At 41.1% G+C, this 21,310-nt stretch overlaps 1 protein-coding gene across 2 annotated transcripts in view; it reads right to left on the minus strand.

Annotated features, from left to right (window-relative positions):
* The window catches only part of sfswap (splicing factor SWAP), a 43,405-nt gene extending 23,637 nt beyond the window's left edge, over positions 1 to 19,768 (minus strand). The window contains exons 1-10 of one of the 2 annotated variants that reach the window (XM_076757848.1): positions 19,393 to 19,768; positions 17,630 to 17,793; positions 15,149 to 15,280; positions 11,320 to 11,396; positions 9,383 to 9,608; positions 9,057 to 9,154; positions 7,999 to 8,149; positions 5,528 to 5,789; positions 5,293 to 5,445; positions 5,020 to 5,113 (exon numbers count right to left, since the gene is read on the minus strand). In XM_076757848.1, the coding sequence (XP_076613963.1) occupies positions 5,020 to 5,113; positions 5,293 to 5,445; positions 5,528 to 5,789; positions 7,999 to 8,149; positions 9,057 to 9,154; positions 9,383 to 9,608; positions 11,320 to 11,396; positions 15,149 to 15,280; positions 17,630 to 17,793; positions 19,393 to 19,592 (1,557 nt within the window). In that variant the 5' untranslated portion in view covers positions 19,593 to 19,768. Of the gene's footprint in view, positions 1 to 5,019; positions 5,114 to 5,292; positions 5,446 to 5,527; positions 5,790 to 7,998; positions 8,150 to 9,056; positions 9,155 to 9,382; positions 9,609 to 11,319; positions 11,397 to 15,148; positions 15,281 to 17,629; positions 17,794 to 18,256; positions 18,428 to 19,392 lie in introns of those variants that run through there. The other variant, XM_076757849.1, reaches the window with a different exon arrangement.
* Positions 19,769 to 21,310: the final 1,542 nt, after the last annotated feature.

The raw sequence follows: 21,310 nt of genomic DNA on the forward strand, positions 1-21,310 counted from the left end.
TTTACATTGAACTGCAGTCACCGCACAGTAATAGAAATTAAGAAAAAAAAGCTGACAATGGGAAATATTAACTTGTCCACAGTAGCAGTCTTTCAAGACAAGTCCACATTTTTACCTCTCTTCATGTGCATTTCAGGTTGGCTGTGGAACACATGACTGACAGGTCTCTTTGTGTGTGGCTCTCTGGATTTTCAAAATACATTTTATGGGGAATGGCGTTTGAACATCAGTCAATTACCTGGGTCGTACACTTGAAAGCACTGCAGGGGGCTGCCGGTATAGCCCTCAAGGTGGCAGGAAAAGTGAATGTCAGCAAAGGTTTGTGCACCCCAAGAGACTTGAGCTCTCCAATAACTTTTACCAAGGACTCAGAGCTTAATTAGCTTGATACGGCTATGGCTTGATCACAATCATCGTTAGGAAAAGCCAGGTGATGCAAATTTCAAAGCTTTAGAAATAGTGTAGCTCCTCGAACCTTGCCCCAACAATGAGCAGTCAAGGGCTCCTCCATGCAGCTGCCCAGCACTCTGAAAATTAAAATAATTGATGCCCACAGAGCAGGAGAAGACGAAAAGAAGATAAGAAAGCATTTTTAGGTAGCCGTTCCTTCAGTTTGTAACGTAATTAAGAAACGGCAGTTAAGGAACAGTGGAGGTCAAGTTGGTCTGGAACACCAAGAAGAGAGAACTGCTTGTTGGGTTGAAAGCAAATCAAACTCTCTGTTTGACCGCAATAAGTACTGTGACTTTCTAGTGTTATCCACACAGGTCATGATTTTCGCATGAAACACTATGGAAATAAATAATTTTTTCAAGCAAATTACTTCGGTGATGTATAATCAGCAGCTACTTTGTATTTTCCCCCTGTTTTTCTAACTGAACTCATTGCAAAAAAGGACTTTCTTTGGTGTGTGATGAGCATTGTCTCTTTGCAGCAGGGAACATAAATTCTGGGTGCACGGGACATAAAATCTATGTGAACATTCATTTAAACCAGCCTGTGTCTTATTTAAAAAAGGTGACTATTTTTCCTTGAAAAGCTTTAAAAAGCTCAAACAAGAGCCTTGTCGATGCAGTAGCGTAATGATGCTATGGTATCTTAATATCAACAACACCCATTTTTAACAGGTGCTGCAAGAGTCAATTCATTCATTTCGTTATTGGCATTTACTTTTTAACACTCCTCTCCTTTCTTTGCTATTTATCTTCCTGGCAGTAATAATTAGTAGCTTAAATAGCTTTAAACACCTTTATATCACTCTCTTCTATCATTCCTTATGGCTCCTCACAGCACAAAAATACCTGCACCTTATAGCTGGCTTATGTGCACAGGCCAGATAACTAGAACCCCTTTGCCGTCATACCTGTGGACCAAGTGCTCTTAGCCGCTTTCCCAAATATAAACTACAGATGGAATGAAAGGGAAAAGTGGTGATGAAGCCAGTGCCACAAGGGGGGTGTGGGGTTGGGGCTAACCTCATGAGGTACACTTTACCATGTTTGAAGAATGCATCAAAGGCAGCGTCCTACTATTCAGCTGTAATTGAACGGTGCTTTCAACAGTGAAAGCACTTTACTGAGGCCCCAGAGAGTTTAACTCCTAAAAAACTAAAAAAAAAAAAAAAAAATCAAAGCTCACAGGACAAAAAGCCAAACGAAACTCACCATTCTGAGAAGACCTCGGTTGGAGGATGATTGTGCTCACATACACATCTTTAGTGTAGCCTTTTGAATTCTAAGACACCTTGATTTGTGTGCTGCTGCAACACTCAGACACAAGCAGGTCTCAATTCTCTACTCTGAACAGGAACCTGCATTTGACCCCACCACAACTGAATTTTTGGGGATTTCTGCTTTGTTCCATCTCACTGATCTGTTTACGTTATTCCCACAGCATGTTAACTACCAGGTAAATCCATAAATTCAACATTTAACACTGTCACTGTTCGATTCTTTTTTCCATAAAAATGTAATCAATTTAGTGCATAAGAAAAGATTACAGCAAATTAGGTCCATTCAAAACTAGAGCATTGCAGTCTGTGTTAAATGGACTCAACGGATTTGACCTCACATAAAAATTATTTAGTTTTGATAAAATACAATCCTTTTCTGTGGCTTTCATTTGCATCTTAGCCAGAAAGGCATTGTCAAAGCCACGTGGATGCTGCTGAATGCTACCAAAACAACTGGTGTTTTATGTTTTTTTTAAATGTCAAGGTGTTCAAAGAACAAGGACTTCTCTATTCGATGCCAGAATAGATTGAAAGCATGATTCTAAGCGTTAAAAGAATGTGTTTTATATTTATAACTGCACATTTGGGTGAAGTATAACGTTAAACCATTAAACCTGAGCGAGAGCCGTCCAAACAGGAGGCAGACATCTTTTCATGATTTGGACTTTTTACAAAATGTTCCCATTTGAGATAACAGTTTTATTCATCCGCTCCCAAAGTGCCACATTTGGAAGATTTTATAGATGTTACTGACACATACACAAAGCAACAGCAGCCCCACATCCTGCTGCTGTCTGCTTTGACTGATTTTAGCCCTCTCTCGCTCTTTTTTCATTTACTGTGAAACTATAAATAATGGCACCGACGGAGAGCAGCGATATCTGCATCCCATTACCCACAGCACCAATCACAAACACAAGACAGGTCTCTTGATAGAAAAGCCAAGCAGCTGCTTGTTGGAGCAGCCTGTGCTGTGTCATAACGGGCCACACTCCTCTGCACTCTGACAAGCTAATTGATTTGATTCGTCAGAAGACAAACGGCTCCTTACAAAACTTTCCCACTCGCTGCTCGCATTCTCCTTTCTCTCTGATACAGCGGACTCAACAACCCTTGAATATATGTACATATGCATGGCTGTACATGTGCACGTGTTTGAAGCATCCATCTATCTACCTACCGGGCTATCTCACTGTTCAAATCACATCTGGTGTGAGAGGAACGATGGCTTGACGGGGCTCCTGTGAACTTATAAACACTCTGTGACTATAACAGATGACTGAACACCAAAGCTCAGCTATGAGACTTGAAAAACACTCAAGCTGAGACACACAATCTGGCAGGTTCTTGTTAAAAAAAGGTGGAATTTGCCCTCAGTAAATGAACTGTTAAAATGGTGTATTTACTCTTCGCAGCAAGTAGAAAAGATGTGGGTCGTTCAGCATTACTCATGCTGGAGGAGTCTTCCAATATGTAATTTCCTCTACCAAGTAGGTTCTGTTTTTGGTTCAGTTTGTCTGTTTGTTAGCAGGATTACGGAAAAAATACAGGCCCAATTTTAACGTGATTGAAGGGTGTAGCATGGGTCAAGGAAGAACCCATTAAGTTTTGGAGCGGATCCGAATCACAGGATTTTTTTTCCTCAACTGTTTCAAGTATTTCAAAGAGATACATAGTTCAAGAAGTTGGCCATCTTGTGCACTATGCATCACTATAAGCATAGCATGTGTGAGTCTCTATCATAAAATTTGCAAGACTGTAAATGAACAAAACTATTTTTCTTCATGGTATATACAAAATAAATGTCTAAGCAGAATGCAGCCGCTTGGATACAACAACAAACAATCTGTCCTTGCTTTTAATTTCTTAGCAACAGCCACTGGTTCACCAATACACCATGCAGCATAAAAGGCACGTGTCACTGGGCAGCGAGGCCAGCCAGAGGAGGCGGTGAGAGCGCTCCGTGCCTGCTGGCTCATAGGCTAATTGGGTGGGATGCCTCATTAAGATCCTGAAACACCGTGATTGGATTTCAGTTCTGATGCGGGTGTGCAGACAGTGATAGAGAGCAGGTACAGAAGCCTTACAGCACTGGCAAGGCTGGACAAGAGAAACAACAACGAGTGAAGAGTCTGAAAACGGGGAGGCGTTCATGTATTTTAAGAATTAGGATTTGACAGTGATGCAGCAGCGTGCCTTTTTTCAAGATATTGAAAGTTCCCTGAAACAAGGGAGACAACTGGAATTGCCTCTGGTTGAATTTTAAGCCTTAAAAATCTTCAAAGTGGAGGCTGGGTGACAGGTTGGGCCGGGGGCGGGGGGGGTTTGAGTGTACTGCTCGAGTGCCCATTCAAGAGGGCTGGATCCACCTTTTGACAGTACTCTGCCAGTTTATCTCTTCCTTGTTCTCTGCGTCACTCTCATCCCTCATTTCAATATTTTGGATCAGGATACCTCTAATTTTAGCATGGCAGCTCCTGGCTTATCAGCGACAGAAAGCAGCTAATTTCAAGCTTGACTGTAAGTGCAGTGAACGCTTAGACAACCTTTTCCAGTGTCTTAACTCTGGCTGCAAATGCTGCTAAACAGAATTTCATACAGGTGTGTGAGAACAGTGTGGATGACAAATGAGGAGACCAGTGATTCTCTTGGTCTGAAGGTCACTTGTCGGGGTGAAGCATTAACGCTGCAGAGACTGAGCATGATTATATAGGAATTAAGATTTTTGTCGAAGGGTTTGGCTGACTTCTATTGTGTACATTTTTAATCTTGTTAAGTTCGTTCCCGGCCCAGCACGAACTGGAGTCACAAATGACTGTTGATTTTCTGCAGGTGGCATTGTGCACACAGAGCGTGCCGTTATTCAATTTCATCAAGTCTAAATGTAATCTTTGTTCTGTGGGTGTAATGGCAGAACTGTTATTGTCATTATTATGTTTTGTCTTATTATTGTCATTATTATTTGTCTTGACTGATACAAGCCTGATTGCACTGACCTTTCTTTTTGAAAATCTACTTTACGTGCTCTGTGAAACTCCTCCACTGTGCACGACAGCAAGGTTGTTACTCTTGTACCACTTGGCAAAGTTTTGGGGCTTTATATAAGCTGTGATAACACTGTAGCACTACGGTCACCATAACCTTTTGAATTCAATAACTGGGAGCCATAAGTACCCAGAGGAAATTTCATGGCAGTTGTACTGCGTGGAAATGCAGACTGCATGCCCACACACGCGCACACACACACAGGCCCACACACACATGAATACATATAAAGCTTATAATACCTCTTGCAAGCATCTTCCTTCCTTCTGCATGAAGTAATTCTTCTTAAACTCGTAATAGGTGTTGTACTGATGCCAAGACTGCAGAAAGTCAAACCTACAGTAGACAGAGGGAAGAACACATAGTGGATAAGATGAGAGGAGAAACACTCATAAAAGATGAGCCAGAGGATGATGAAGAGGTTCTGCAGTATCTGAGGGGAAAGTTACTGATAAGAGTTCCTAAAACCAAGACCTGACCGGGGCAACAGATTTATTTCTGGTAAGAACACTTACCGTGGATCATTCTTGGCACGGACACTGGCCTCGAACTTAAGACCGTTCCTTGCGACGTACTCGGCCAGCTTGTCTATGACTGGCTGGATGTCAGGTGGTGGGGGGATGATGGCTGGTGGCGCTTGTGTGGAAACTTGAGCTTCTGGTTTCAAACTGGGCAAAATTAAAGATATTTAGGCATACTGTCATAGTACTGGACATACCAAAAACACAAAAAATGTCCATTACTCCCTACCTGGTTTCTGGTACAACAGCAGGAGCAGCAGAGCTGGTGACCTGAGAGGTGGCTGTAGCTGGTGGTGCCATAGCGGTAGTTTCAGAAGGGGACGGTGTAGTTCCTAGATTAGGCAAAGCCCCAGAAGATGTAGGGGTAGCCATGACAGCTGAAGGCATATTGTTGTAGTAGGTGCTGGTATCTATCCCCGGGGGAGGTGGGGCCAAGCAGAACGTTCCATCAGGAAGCATATAGTACCCGTAGTACATCGCTGCTGCATTTGCTGTAAAGAAATGAGGTGGAAATAATTACATTTACTGCTACTCCATGTGGACACATACTGCAAAATATCACGCCATCCATTTCCACAGTCAAGTAATAAACAACAGCTCTGAGAGGATCATAATGTTCAGTTTCTGTTGAGACTGTCGTTTTTGATACATCTCTATGGTGGCCTTAAAGGCCACAGTGTCAAATATAGAGAAACAACTGTTTTAATTTTATGTGAAATTATGGTGCAGTCGTAACAGTCAAAGGATGATTTACTAATTCATTTCAGTCTTGTGATGGCAATCGTTCCATTTCAACCTTGGTGAAGCACGTCAGCAGGTCAGGACAAAGTCATCTGCCACTGGAAATGAAAACTGTCAAAACCAGGCTTATTTAGGAAGCCCATAAATAACAAAAATACCACATTTGTGCTCAGTCGCTGTGTTGACATTACATTTTCAAGGCAGAAGAAATGGACAAAGATATAGCTCTTCACGACTGCAGCAACTTTCCCAAAAGTTGATCCCACATCCACAGTTTGTTTCATTTTATCCTAAATATAAAGACCATAAAGCTATGCTTTCATGTTGCATTCCTTCATTCAGCAATTAATTTAAATGAGAAGACAGAACATAAATCAACATGTGACGCCTGTGGAAAAAGGGCCATCTCCCTTATCAGTGGGATTGTACTGCAAAGACCATTTATTGAAAAGAGACGAGAAGAAGGTGGGGAGGTGATGGGGGGGTGATACAGGGACAGCGACAACAATAAATGGTCAGTGTCAAAGTGGAGACAGTGTGATATTAACACATTAGTCACTGACCTGGTTGCCTTTAATAACACATCCAATTTTATCTAGTCAGGAAAATGGAAAACCATAGCAGGAGCTTTCATTTACAAACATGACATGTGTTACAGCTGAGATAAAGACATAAGACGTGCAAGTGGAAGGACAAAGGGGAAATTTAGTTGAATGGTTGGTCAGATAAATGGTCCGATGGAGCTGCTCTTACTGTCGGGTCTTTAGCATGCTCATTGCATACGCTACAGGGAGGCAATCCGAAGAGGTAATGAAGCGATGTATTTTCCATGCGCTGTATTAACATCATAAGTGGCAAAACAAAAATGCATGCACAGCTATATACATGCATGGGCACATCAACACTCCTCGTTCTGAGCATGAATGCATATCAACGGCATTAAGCAGCTAGGTCACCCACAACCAATTTCCGAACATCAACAGGCCTAGTTCTGCAGCAAAGATCATCGCTCTGTCTCAGGGGTGAATAAATTGCAGTAATGGACAAGCGAACACTCAGAGGTCAGCAGAGGCCAATGACCATGGGTTTTTTTAAGCAACAGTTTCAGGGGAGGATGAACTCACACATGGAAAAAAGACTTAAGTGTCTGTGTGGGGCTGGATGTGACTCATCGTGTATGGACGTGGCCCTATATACAGTATGTACAGAAGGCATTCTCTGAAGTCTAATGGAAGAGCTCTTGCTTTATTTCTTTCATTCTAAAAATGACAGCTCGGATGACATTTTATTTGAGCGCTATATACTGAATGTAAGGGAATGATCAAGGCGTTGCATCAACCTGTTTGTCACATTCATGTGATTTGTGTGAAATTAGCTCAAAATAATGCAATTTAACGAGTTTTTTGTCTAAATTTTGCACACTCCAAGGACACAGAGTCTGCCCTCACTCAGCACCCAAGCGTACAACAGGGAGGACCTGAGAGCTGCATCATGTCAGGTCACTGACTGGTGTGCCCCATGACACCTTGAAGCTCAATATTACTTTGTGGAAATGTGTTGAAAATGCCCCCACATCAATTATAGACTATAGTCAGCATGACAGACTGGGGAGAGGACTGAACAGCTAACAGTGGCAGAACTCTATAAGCACAAAATGGTCCAAATGGAGGTCAAACAGCAGTTTTTCTGCAGTCAACAGTAATTTCAGAAAAAAATGCAGCTTTAATAACTGCACAGTTGGAAAGGGAGACTTTATATATATATATTTTTACAAATGAAAGCATTTCTCTGCTCAGTGGTGGACAAACAAAGAGCAACCCTACGTGGCTGAGAGAAAATCAGAAGGAAATGGAAAAATAAAGAAGAGCAGACCGAAGGTGTGATGGGCACCGTAAGAGTCTATATAATTTCAGATGTGTTGTCTTTTGTTCTCAGAAGAAAAAAGAAATCTCTGCTCACGGTCAGTAGCGTACTGCGCTGGTGGGTTGGATGCAGCTGGGTCTGACACATCCTCTGTTGTGGCTGCCATTGCTGCAGTGCCATTTCTTTCCTCTTTGGCTTTTCGCACAAGTGCTGCCAGAGGATGGTCTGGGTCCATTACTTTTAGGGGCTGTGGAAGAAAAGGCCAGTTTGGTAAATCTATCATACCATTATGTCTTTTTTTTTTTTTTTTTTTTAAAGGAACACTTAAGCCATTGAGATCATATACAATTACAGGAGATACAACCATTTTTACAGTAACAGTATAATACATGCAGCAAATACTCCAAGCTCTCTGAAGTCAGAAACCATGAAATGCAATATTTAAGCACTGCCCTGCCAGCAACCTTATACATTAATGTCCATATACAGAATTTAAGAGTTAACCCCATAAAATATGAAATATGAATCATTAGTAGAAATGTTGAGTAGCAGATTTGAAAAGGAAATCTCTCTTTATGGGAGGCAACTGTCAGGCAGGTTGTTACTAATAGGAGCTCATTATGTTTCTTTAAAGAGACATGCCTCCATTCTTGCTGCCCTGTCAAAGACTAATGGCTGGGGGCACCCCTATAGCTCAGTTGGTAGGGTGTGCACCCCATGTATTGAGGCTGTCAGTCCTCTGCAGTGGCCGCAGGTTTGACTCCCACCTGCGGCTCATTGCATGTTGTCCCCTCTCTCTCTGCCTCCCTTCCTATCGCACCTTCAGCTGTCTCTATCATAAAGGCCAAAAAGCCCCCCCAAAAAACACAAACAGAATACAGCTATTAGAGTGTGATAGCAGACAAGGGCAGTGCTAACAGGGTTTAAATGCAGCATATTTTCACTACATCATAATCAAGGATGTAATAAAGCCTTTTTCAGTTTGACTCCTTTAGATAAGCAGCACATGGTCACTCACTGTCCAATGAAAGTCATTCTACCTCTTCTTCAGCTACAAAAGTCTTTTTCAAAGGACAGCGTCGCAAAGTAAAGGAGCAAACTGCATCAAACAGGTAAAGCTGCACACTGGGTGGCCTACACTCTATTTACATTACCTTCACCAGCTCCTCCAGGCGTGAGCATTTTTTGGGGGCAAACAGGCTGGGGTGGAGGTAACTGCCGTCCCCATCCTCATCTGAATCAGACTGGGAGTCTAGAAGAAGAAAGCCAAACAAAAGAAAAAGTACTGAATATATGTATGAGCAAATGTTTAACATTATAATCATTTCAGAATTTCAATGTTTCTTCCAAACTTCTTCCATCCTGTCTGATTGCTCATTGGTTGCAGCTGTGATATGTCTGCATTGATCACAGTACAGTGCAAATTTAATGTCCGTGCGAGGACATTAACCCCACAGATTGACTGCTTTCTGCAACTCACCCTGTGACTGCTCTTGCTTGGTGGAGGAGACAAGGTTGTATCGACCTTCCTTCATGGCCCGCAGGATGTGTTTGTAATAGGGGTTCAAGTAATGGTCAAAACGAAGAAAGTCAAACTGGGAGTTACCAGCCTGCTTAGCTTTCAGGACTATCTCAAACTGAGCCCCCTGCTGACACACAAAGTTGGCTGTCCTCTCGATGATGTTATGGGTCTTGACGGTCGCCGGCTACAAAAAAGTGAAAAAATGGAATTATTTCTTGTAGAAACACTCTTGAAGTTCAAGCCAAAATAGTGAAAAAATAAGCATCAGTGCCACAGACAAGAGTGAGATCCCTCATACCAAGGACACAAGTCATTTTGTCTCTGAAGCATTCTCATGCCTGGCACTCTTATGTTCATTGTGATGACATTAATTCTTAAAATACACATGGGGTGGAAATCAGTGGAACAAGAAATGGTCCATTATTCATTCATTATTGTTCCCCTTGTGTGCTTTCAATGATTAATCACTGTCATTACCTGGAGAGTACAGAGAAGTGCCGCAATCTTCAAAAGAACCCACATATCTCATCAAGACGAGAGTCATAATAAATATTACCTTTCAAGTCACCAGCCAAAAAGATGCAAGTGGCCAACCCTAAAAAACCATTATTGTGTTCTAAGCTGTCAAGGACTTCCTGACATACAAGGGCTTTTTGCACTCCCATTTAAGCTCTTATCCATTAGGTAAAAAGGGGACGTGTAACCCTTGATAGATGTTTATGACACACAAGGAAAGCATCCTCAGTCATACCAACAGCGTTGCCAGGCCAATGACCCTGAAGCAAAACATAACTAAGAGTCATAAAGCATGCCAACATCCTGAAAGTATAACACACAGTTAACAGCCATTTGTTCTCTCATGTAAGCACAGAAAACAAGAGACCATTGTCACAGTCAAGATATTAAAGGCAAATGTCATTACAGTAATCCTAGTTTAATAAAAAATATATATATATCAATAATAAGCGTCAATGATCTGCGCTGTATTCTGGTAAGTTAACAGTCTGACATGCATCACAGAGTTCAGGTAAGATTCTGGTCAAAGACCTTTGAGGCAAAGTTATTCCCTCAAGTCATTCAAGTCACTCTCTCCCCATGCTGCCTCTCATTTTCTGTCAAAGAAAATGAAAAATCCAATAAGAATGGCCATAAAAAGTAATAATGACAAAGACACGACACTGAAATGTATTCAGAGAGAAGAATATTCCTTCAAAATCTAGGGAGTACACACTAATATCATATGCATGTAATGTACCACAGCTATGCTGTGCTCCGTATGAATGCACAAGGGTGTTTTTGCTGTTGTATACCCAGCATGATATATACTGAATATAAACAGCCCATGGCAACAGTAAAGCCTGTCTTTCTATTCCTGCTCAAGAGAGGGGGAGCTGAAGGGGGTCGTTGAGAGTTGTGGTTGTGGACTGGCCTGGTCCTGAGGGAAGAACAGCACTTATTGAATTTTTCAGTCTATCACTTCTTGCATGTTATTATTGGATGTTCTGTCAATGTGATGTGATCCTGGATGTGTCAGGATTTGGGTGGCTTACCAGCTGTGCTAAACAATTTCTGGTGGAAACCCTTTACGATCAACCACTCTATGGTTTGACGTATTTCTACTGAAGCTGAAATGATCATTCGACTTATCAATTAGTTGGTCCACAGAGAAAATGCAGCAATATGGATGATGCATTTGGCCGTGCTGTGATTTTAATAATGTTTCAATTAGTTCAGTTCTAGTTGATGGTTTAACGTCCATATTACTAAATTATTTTACATAAAAATGTAGATAGATAGATGGATAGATAGATAGATCATCGTTTTATTCATGTTATTGTGCCAACCCACAGTACATATGCTGTGTTTATATAACCAGCTGGATATTTAATACTCACCAGTTCCACGTCAGGAGGGATAGCGAGCCCTGGGGGAGCGACGAACGGTTCCTCACTCTCCTCAGGCTCTGCCTCTTCTATGCATGTGCAGAGATATTGGGATAAAAAGAATGAGACTAACTCTTGTTTGTCATTTGTAACAAAAAGCAAATACACCCCGCTGGATAGATACCTCGCTGAGTAGGAATTTGAGACTAATTTTGAGTTCTGAGAACATTTAGTGAGCAGGTAAATCACATGCCCTCCATCATTCCATCCATTATACAAATAGAGTTAGATGAAAAAGTTTGGCCACTCCCCATCCAAATTTATGTCACTGTGAATAGTTAAATGAGTAGAAGATGGACTAACATCAAAAAGTCATAAAATTAAAGATGAACATTCTCAATTTCAATTTCAGAGTGAATAAAAGGAAAGGGGGACTATACAAAGGTTTGGGAATTGAGATCTCATAACTTTTACAGAGGTCTCAGACCTTAATTAGCTTAATGGTGTTATGGCTTCATCATCTTTAGGGAAGGCCAGGGGATGCAAACTTTATAAACAGTGTGACTCCTCAAACCTTGTCCCAACAATCAGCAGCCGGAGGCTCCTCTGAGCAGCTGCCTAGCACTCTGACAATTAAAATAATTGATGCCCACAAAGCTGGAGAAGGCTAGAAGAAGATAGCAAAGCATTTTGATGGGGAGGTTTCCTCAATTTGTAATGAAGATGCAAGAAATGGCACTTAACAGAAATAGTGGAGGTCAGGCTGAGGTCTGGGAGACCAAGAAAACTTTCACACAGTGCTGCTCAGGATTGCTAGAAAGGCAAGTCAAACCCCCGTGTGACTGCAAAAAATTTAACAGACTCTGGAAAGGTGGTGCACTGATCTACTGTGCAGCACCACCTGCACAAATACAACCTTCATGGAAGAGTCATCCGCGGAGAATTTTCCTGCACATTTACCACATAATTCAGTGTCAGAAGTTTGTAAAAGAACATCTAAAAAAGCCTGACGCATTTTGGAAACAAGTCCTGTGGACTGATGAAGTTAAAATAGAACTTTATGGCCACAGTGGGCAAAGGTATGTTTGGAGAAAAATGCAGCAGAATTTCAAGAAAAGAGCACTCCAACTGTTAACCGGAAGGTGCATCGATCATGCTTTGGCCTTGCGTTGCAGCCAGTGGCACGGGGAACGTTTAATTGGTAGAGGGAAAAATGGATTCAATTGAATACCAGCAAATTCTGGGAGATAACATCACACTGTCTGTAAAAAAAAGAAAAAAGCTGCAACAGGATAATGATCCTAAACACACCTCAGAATCCACAATGGATGACCTCAAGAGGACCACGCTGAAGGTTCTGCAGTGACCCTGAAAGCCCTCAAACTAAACATCATCGAAAATCTATGGATACACCTCAAAAGAGCAGCGCATGCAAGACGGCCCACGAATCTCACACAACTAGAAGCCTTTTGAAAGGAAAAATGGAAGAAAATCCCCCGAACTAGAACTGAAAGACTCTTAGCTGCCTACAAAAAGCCTTCACAAGCTGTGATAGCTGCCAAAGGGGGTGTTACTAAGTACTGACTACGCACTGTGCTCAAACTTTTGTTTCTGGCCATTTTTGCTATTTTAAAACTGTAAAAGATGGAAATAAAAAAGTAATCTTGCCTGCCTTGGAAATCAGGTCATCGTTTACTCTTTTAGTTATTCACAGTTACAGACATCTTGACCAAGAGTACGAAGACTTTTGCATGTCACTGCATATCATACAAAAAAGGCACTCCTCATCCTCTATCCTTTACCTTCATCTGCAATTAATAGAAATGTACAGGTCAGGAAACTACACTAACATTTTTAATGTTTTGCTGTTGGGAGTTTGCAGAGCCAAGCCACTTAATTTATCCGTCTATTGGAAAAAAAACAGTCTTCCTGCCATTACTGCAGATTTCTCTTGGCACTTGGTTTGTCATGCAAGGTGTGCCATGGGTACAGTTCTGAAAACAGCTTTTGATAAAGCCTGAAAGCCACAGTGTCCATGTGTTCACACCATCTTAAGTCTGGTCTCAACTCCAATTTAGTGATGACTTGATATCCTTCCAAACAATGGCCCTAGTTTGAAAGAAGACATGCTCTTATTCATTACTTCTGTTATATGACAGGATCATTATCATGGTTGACTAGCTTATATTTGGATAATGCTGCTGATTCCAAAGTGGCATATTATGTAAAACTCAATGGTTATCACACATGGAAATAGATGTAATTGCTCTTTTTTTAATAGCCGGCCCATTTATCCGAAGATCAAGAAAGAAACTTTCTCTATTCAAAGCTATAGCCACACATTGACTCAGCAAATCCATACGGGGAGACAAGAAGGTAGTCTGCTGACAAAGCTGAATAAGACAGCCAGTAGATTGAGATGTGTGGAATTCAGGTATTTCAGTAATGGTGAAATGGGTAAATTTAAATAAATTCAGCTACTAGGTATACTGTACATTGAAATCAATTGCCTTATTTTGACAGGGTGGAAAATTAATGGGTGGAATGTGAAAATGACTGGGTAACAATGAGTGTGGGTTTGACAGGAGGGTTAACAACAACACCTCGATTTGTCATGTTTACACAGGCAATAGATAATTAATTATCCTGCAATTAACCTTTTGGCTTATTTGGCTTTCCCTCAGGAGCTAATAATAATGACAGTGACTATATTAATATTGTGATTCTGTGTCTCTGTATCTATCAGCCCAAATTCACTCTCTTTGAGGGTATAAATTTGCATTGTGATGAGGGACTTTTTCAGGATTTTGCATTTGTGATAATGTCAAAGACATTAACAGTGGGAAGGGAAAAACCAGACAACAAAGAAAAACCGAAAACTGCAGCAGGGATTCAGTTGAAATCAGCTCAAAATGTTAATGGACAGTGTAACATGACCCTGACTGACTTATTCCCAAAAGACAAATTCTTCTGGAGGTTTGGCAGACGTATTCATATTCTGGACTCGGCCCTACAATCTCCCCAGAGAGGCATCTAGTCTGCTTAACTGTTGGGCCAATGGCTGGGACAAAGTGCTTCCATCTCTACATCAAATATTTAAAGTTATTTAAAGTGTGTGTATGTGTGTGTACATGCATGTGTGTGTGTGAGATGTTAGATACAGATGGACGACAACCAAAGTTGTTGCTGGTGTTCACAGGTGATGAACAGTTTAAATGTCAAACCTTGTTCTACACAGAGGGGGAGGTTGATGTTTTAAAACAGCCACTGACAAGACAAATGTTCAAATTCACTGGTCACTCAAGACTAAATCATTATTTTATGGTTGAAATCTACCAACCACTTTCATAACGGTGCTAATTTCTTACCCTGCTTCCACCCTTGGCTATAATTTGAAAATCTTGTTTTATGCTCCAACCACGCGGCCTCACATACAGAGCTGTTACAAATAACTGTGTAATACTGAATTAAATTAAATTTAAAATATGTTTGAAACGTTTATTGTGTGCTCTGTGGGCAGAAATTCAACTTCAGCAACCCTGTGGAGGCTGTGTATCTGCAGATGGTTGCATGGATTAGAATAGTTAAAATAAAGAAGAAATGGATTAGACAGAGCTGCTGTGCTCCTCACAGCAGACTGCAGCAGTCGAAAAAATTCAGTCAACCAGCTAAAAACTTACACAGTTCCCACCACAATCATGTAAAAGACACAAGAGGTTCATCAAAGATGCATCCTGATTTTAAAACAATACATCAATGATATAATTAAACGCACACTATTTGGCTATTTGACTAAATATGTGACTCCCTGAACAAGTCTGTCAGTGACGTGAGTTCTCACCTGTTTCCTTGTTAGCATCCTCCTCCTCTGTGGGCTGAGAGGGGTCATAGTAGTCAGCACTGTATTTGAAGGCCACTGCATTGTAGGAGCCTTCATCAGCCAGAGCCTCACTCAGACGCTTGTACTCCTCCTCTGTGGAAAACAATAAGACACACGATGGAGAAAAAACTGACTACATTACAATATTATGGATCATTTTAAACCAGACCGCACAAACTAAGCACTATAATCTATTTCGATGCAGCGCTGGAAAACAGTATGATGGTCTATACTGGGCGATTGTAGACATGTGTCCACCATTAAATTTGGTTTCTACCCTTAATCCATAATTACACACTGTCATTCAGTGTATGTGCTGCTTCCCTGCTACTCAGCGAGTCAGTAGGCGTGTTGATGACACGGAGTGCAGCTGCTTCGTCCTTTTTTCTGCATGCCTGTATATTGCTTTCATATGAGAAAACAGCTTTGGTGTGTTAGGGTTAGATGTTATACATTCGGGGCGGGCGACGTTATGCAGCTCCCTCGCAAGGTCACGTTATTACTTAGATATTTTGACCACACCGCCCACCCCTAGCTGCTTGAGTTTGGACAATATTACAAACTGATGCCTTTGAGAACTCGACAATTGACAAAGCACAGTCTCTGTAGAAAATGTGTTTATACATCCTAAAGTAAGCCACTTTGCTACTGAGACCAAAATCCAGGTATTTTATTGCCATTTACAATAATACTCTGTAATAATAATAACTCATGATGGTTATTATACACAAGGAGTAATGTTATTTATTCCACAAATACTCCAGAGTGCATAAGACTGAGATTCTATTATAAATTATGGCATGTCCTTATACAAGCACACCGATCAATAAAAAAGACAAAAAGAGACCTAACTCACTGGCTGCGAGACAAATATACATGGTCACTTAGCCCTAGACATCAACCCCTTTCTATTGAAATTCATGGCGAACTATATCTTTATTAAAGAAGCAAGGGCAAAAATCCCACTAAAACTATCAATATTTCTAATGCCTTCCTGCTGTCCCTACAGTGGACAGATGGGTAATAGCCTGAGTGAATGGGGTCAGGCCTCCGAATTCAAGGGCAAACCAGCCTGGGGGATGAACCTTCGGCAGTGAGTGTGTAAGTGTGTGTGTGACACAAATCATTAGCTGACTCATTCTGTCCCGTCAGTTTGGGCATAAGACACCATATTTCACTTAAAACTGTGGCTTATTAATTCAATTACAGTCATTAAGTCTGTCTTTCAGAAGGGTGCTTTGTCATCAAAACAGCCTGTTTCATTATAATGGAAAAGGACTGAGATGCAAATATCCTACAGGAGAAAGAGACTGCCGTAGAAATGGCAGCTCCTGAGCTCAGAGTCAAAGCCAGTACTTTTTAATGAGACAGAAAGCTGAACGTGCTTACTCTGTTGAAGAATCCTCCTGGAAAAATCAAGATTTCGTTCAGAAGCCTAGATTAAAATATATAGCGATTTCTGTTTGTACAGACAGGCTTGTCATATTAGCCTAAGCGTTGGTCTGTGGGAGACGTGTTAAGAGGGCACAGGGCTGAGATTAAAAAGTTTCTGGACACTAACTCAACCACTGACTGTCTGAGAGGAGAGGGAACATTTTAACTTTAAAGCAGCAGAACAACACAGATGTAGACTTGATGAACTCGAGTACTTAGCGTAATGAGACATCAGTAATTAAGGTCATAACAATCAAAGTGTCAATGTTTCAATTTGACAACGACCATGCTGCTATGATATGTTGATGCCGTTTGTGTTTGGTTATGGCTTACACAGCAACCTTGACTATCGCAAACATATTAACTCGAAGTGACAGCTGCTTGCAAAGATCAGTATCTGACAGTAAAAACAAGGGTTTGGACTGCTGCCATTTCTAAGTGTCGTAACATTACGCCAGTGGAAATGAAGCAACAAAGACCAACGCTGACTATCATATGCCACTGAAACAACATAGAGATATGTTGCCTGTCCTACCAGGGACATTCTTGATGCTTATGTTCAAACAGAAAACAGCAATTGTTATTTTTTCGAAAAAAAAAAAAAAAAAAAAAGATGACCTGATGTCACATTTTCTTATGTACCTTCCCTTGAATTTCTAGTACTACAAACTACACAGCCACAGCATGTGTGTGGGTAATGATCTTATCTCACATCTTGTTTAAAATGCATGCAGTGTGTTTACACTTGGTGAACACTTCGCTGTAGCTCATTACTCCATCATGTCATTGGATGATGCGATGAAAGATGGTAATGACTGATGATTGATGGGCCCAGAAAGACTGTCTGCTGGCTAAATGTTTGCCTTCTTCAAGTGAGAAAGAATGGGACTCGTTTAAGAAATGAAAGCAGATATTTACATCACTATCATCCAGCATGATGGGGTAGATTCACTTTAAGGTGTGCCATGTGTGTGTCTTCCCTAAATACTCTGAAAGCACCGTGCCCACCTTGCCGTGCCTCCTCTTCCAGCAGGTCAGTGTGCAGAGCCAGGTACCTCTCCTCATCGCACAGTGCCTCGATCCTGTCCTCTTCCTCTGACAGCTGGTAGGATGTATTCCATGACCCGCTGTCATACTCTGAAAGGTCATGTAAGTGACCGCGCCCATCGTATCTGTTGGATGATAAAACGGATTAGAGAGAAGGAAGTCGACAGACCTCTGTACACAACATGGACCTACTTACCAAGGGAGAGGGGACCTAAAACCCCAAATTTACAGCAACAAAAATGCTCTACCTCTTTAAGTCTGTCAAGAGGGAGTATACTTGTAAAATACTAGAAGTTGTGAAGCTTTCTCAAAATACTGACAAGAAAATAATGCCCTCATTAAGTCCTTGGGCTTACTTGTTGATAGCACTCTTAAGATAGCTAGCGAGCTTTCCGCTGCTACTTCCTTCCTGGACAAGTCTTACAAACCAACAACCCAACATCAAAAGAAAAAAAAACAAAGAAAAGGAAAACAAACAAAGCAACTCGCCTCTTACCTTACAGGGTTCAATCCCCCCCTGTAACACTCATCATTACTTCTACATCTGCAAAGAAAGTTACATTCACACAAACCCGAGCACATAAATACCTATCCGTAAGAACCCAAATGGACGACATTTTCCAGGGTTCGTCCCTCTACGCCACGCTCTCAGTTGCAGTTTCTTCATGAAGACAAAGAAATGGGGTGCTGTGGTTGGCATTCGGGGTTTGGCAGGACCCCTTAGCCTACCTTGCTGGGGAAAAAATTGGGTTATGTGATAAAGACACACATACAAAGGCTGTACAAATGAAACACAAGTTGGGTCACCGCAGATCGAGGCGATTCAAAAGCAAAAAATAACTATTTTCAGGTTAGAGTAATTCATTACATGTGCTGCATGGAGGTGGCAATAAACAGCACCTTAATCTTCCTCTTAGTCCCAATCCACATAGTGATATTTTGAATCACCTTAACTGCAGTAACTTTTGTCTTGGTTAGAATTTGCTCTGGCCTTGTGGATATCAGCACAGCATAATAAAAGCCCAAGTGATCTCTGCAAAAACTCAGTTTGAAAAGGACAGACAACATGAAACATCCTCTGTCACACGCCATGTTGGCTGCCGTTTTATTTAAGCATAAATGTATACCTGGAGTGAAAGTTTCCAGAGGAAATTCTCCTAACATGCCAAGATGCAATACCCACCTAAAAGCTAACTACGTAGTCTTAAAGGTTATGAAATTTCGACATCTTCGTGTATGTCTCTGACATACACTCCACTGCCAGTTAAGAGGTACACAGCACAAACTATGCAGTCAAATACAGCAGATCTGCAATGAGTCGTATCTTCCTCAAGGTTATAATGTTTATTTGCTGTTTAAACTGCCTTATATTTAAACTTTGCCCACCCAATTTGTATCATTATTGTATTAGACTGCAGTAGCTTATGCTGCTATGCCTAGTAAATTGGCAAGTGAATGAATATAGCATCATAGCTAATGTTAGCAAAGACTAGCAGGGAGTTGCATCTTCGCATGTTATTCTAGAAACTCCATTTATCATTTGTTGTCAGTTCATGACATCCAAAAACAAGCTAGCAGTCAGGAAATAATACATTCGTCGTCAGCTGCAGGTATTCCCAAGCTTCTGCAAGACAAACTCCAAGCAGTCCCTTGAATTTTGAAACAGGCTAACGGACAGGATAGATGGTTAGCATAATGTTTCGGTCTAAGTTTGTTCAACCGACCTATCAATCATGATGCTCTTGTCCCCCATCCATGGGATAAGATGTTTTCCATGTTCGTGGTAAAGAGCCCTTTCGTCGTCTGGAAACAGTTTGCAGGCATAGCCGAACACCAAGAGGTCGGCGTATTTATCACTGTCACTCACATCCTTCTTCACCGGTTTGTTGTTGTGGTCTTTCTTAGCTGCTCCGCGACGATACATCTCCTTCTTACTCGTGAAAACCAACTGATTTGCAGGAGACAAGAGTAATGAAGGTACGGTGCTGGGTTTCTGAAGACCAAATATCTTGCGAGTTATCCAAATGTTACAATAATCCGTAATGTTATAGCCCAAAACTAAATTCTACATGCCCTCGGTCGCCATATTGGAAAGCAAGTAAATGCAGCTGTGCATCCGGTCCGCACTTACGACAATATGCGTGCGCATTAAAAAATGCCGTTGTGTAAAATATTTATTTCTGCTAACATGATTTAATTTATTTCAGCTGTTGGTTTTAATCTAAAAGAGTAAAGTGTGTATTCAAATTGTGTTTTCGGCAGTGTAGTGGGTTCCTCTTCTGTCGAATGTGCGGATGTTAAACTGAACTAACTATTACACTGCAGCGCGGAACTGCACTGGTAATCCACTTATCAATTAATTTAAGGCTCTATTTCAGTGTTACAAATGTCTATCAGAAGCCCGAGGAGCATTCTGAGCATTAAACAAGAGCATAAAAAACATACCCATGGTAGTTATGATAGTATCAGTAAAATGAGTGTTACATACAATGTTTGATAAATTAAGCTTCAGGTTTAAATCAGAGAAACAGTCATAGTCATTAGTTATGTCCAGCAGTCCAAACCATGTATACTCTTCATTCCTGCTGATCAAACTTCAATTGCATCATTATTTTAGATTTTTGAATAAGGTACAGGCAACAGGACAGACAAAAGTTTTTGGACAGTATATGTTGGTGTGTATTTGTCATGGGCCCACAAACACATTTCAACATCAGAGCCAAGTTAGAGTTGTGATCCATTTTTTCCATATTCAAAAGAAAGAAAGAAAGAAAGAAAGAAAAAGAAAGAAGGAGACTGTGTCGTGCCATCAATGCTGATAAAGTGCAGTTTCACATAATGGTATAAGGATGCGCAACTGTTTCATTATGTGCAGTGTTTTTAGGAGGGGCCTCAGTTTATGTGTAATATAAGCGTATTACATGCATAAATAGGTCTTGAAAATGGTGATATCCCTGCTTTTGAGGCCAAGCCCATGTATCAAGTGTATATTCAGCTTGACAGCCACCAAAATGGTTAGGTACAAGGTAAGGGGCAGGATGTCTGGAATCATAAAGGGTGCTCCTCCATCCTGAGTTTGGTAGATTATTTCAGCATTTGGCAGGAGAAGAGCCATGGGTGGGTAGAGAGGCAATGGAGCAGTTAAGAGGGCTCATCAGCCTGCGTGGACTGCTACTTTTCATGAGTATTGAAAAGCAGAAATGGGCCCAAGTGCAAACTATAAGTTTTAGAAGAGTAGATTTTATAAATCTTAAAATGAAAGTCGATTTGGATGTGGAGAAGTCTAGATTTATTTAGACTGTAATTTAGCTGTGGTCCCTGATTTGGAAGAAACCATCAAGTTTCATTTCCAGTTGCATTTTTAAACAGGTAAACTACGATCAGCAGTGAACAGCATTTTTAAGCCTTCCCGCTTGTGTTCATGTCCTTTTCAAGCATGCAATAATGTCTTACAGAAACCTGGCAGGCGAGATGGTGGAATCGAAGCAGTCAGTGTCCATTGTTTTCTGTGATGAATGCAATGCAGCCAAAAAATATGGGAATATGGGAATGAATAACACAGTGGAGAAGACTTCTGGGAGCCTGCTTCTCAATATGATTTTGATGGACTTTCTTGTAACTGGGGACATGCATGATTCATTT

The sequence above is a fragment of the Chaetodon auriga genome, chromosome 19, assembly GCF_051107435.1.
Source record: "Chaetodon auriga isolate fChaAug3 chromosome 19, fChaAug3.hap1, whole genome shotgun sequence".
Taxonomy (NCBI): Eukaryota; Metazoa; Chordata; class Actinopteri; order Chaetodontiformes; family Chaetodontidae; genus Chaetodon; species Chaetodon auriga.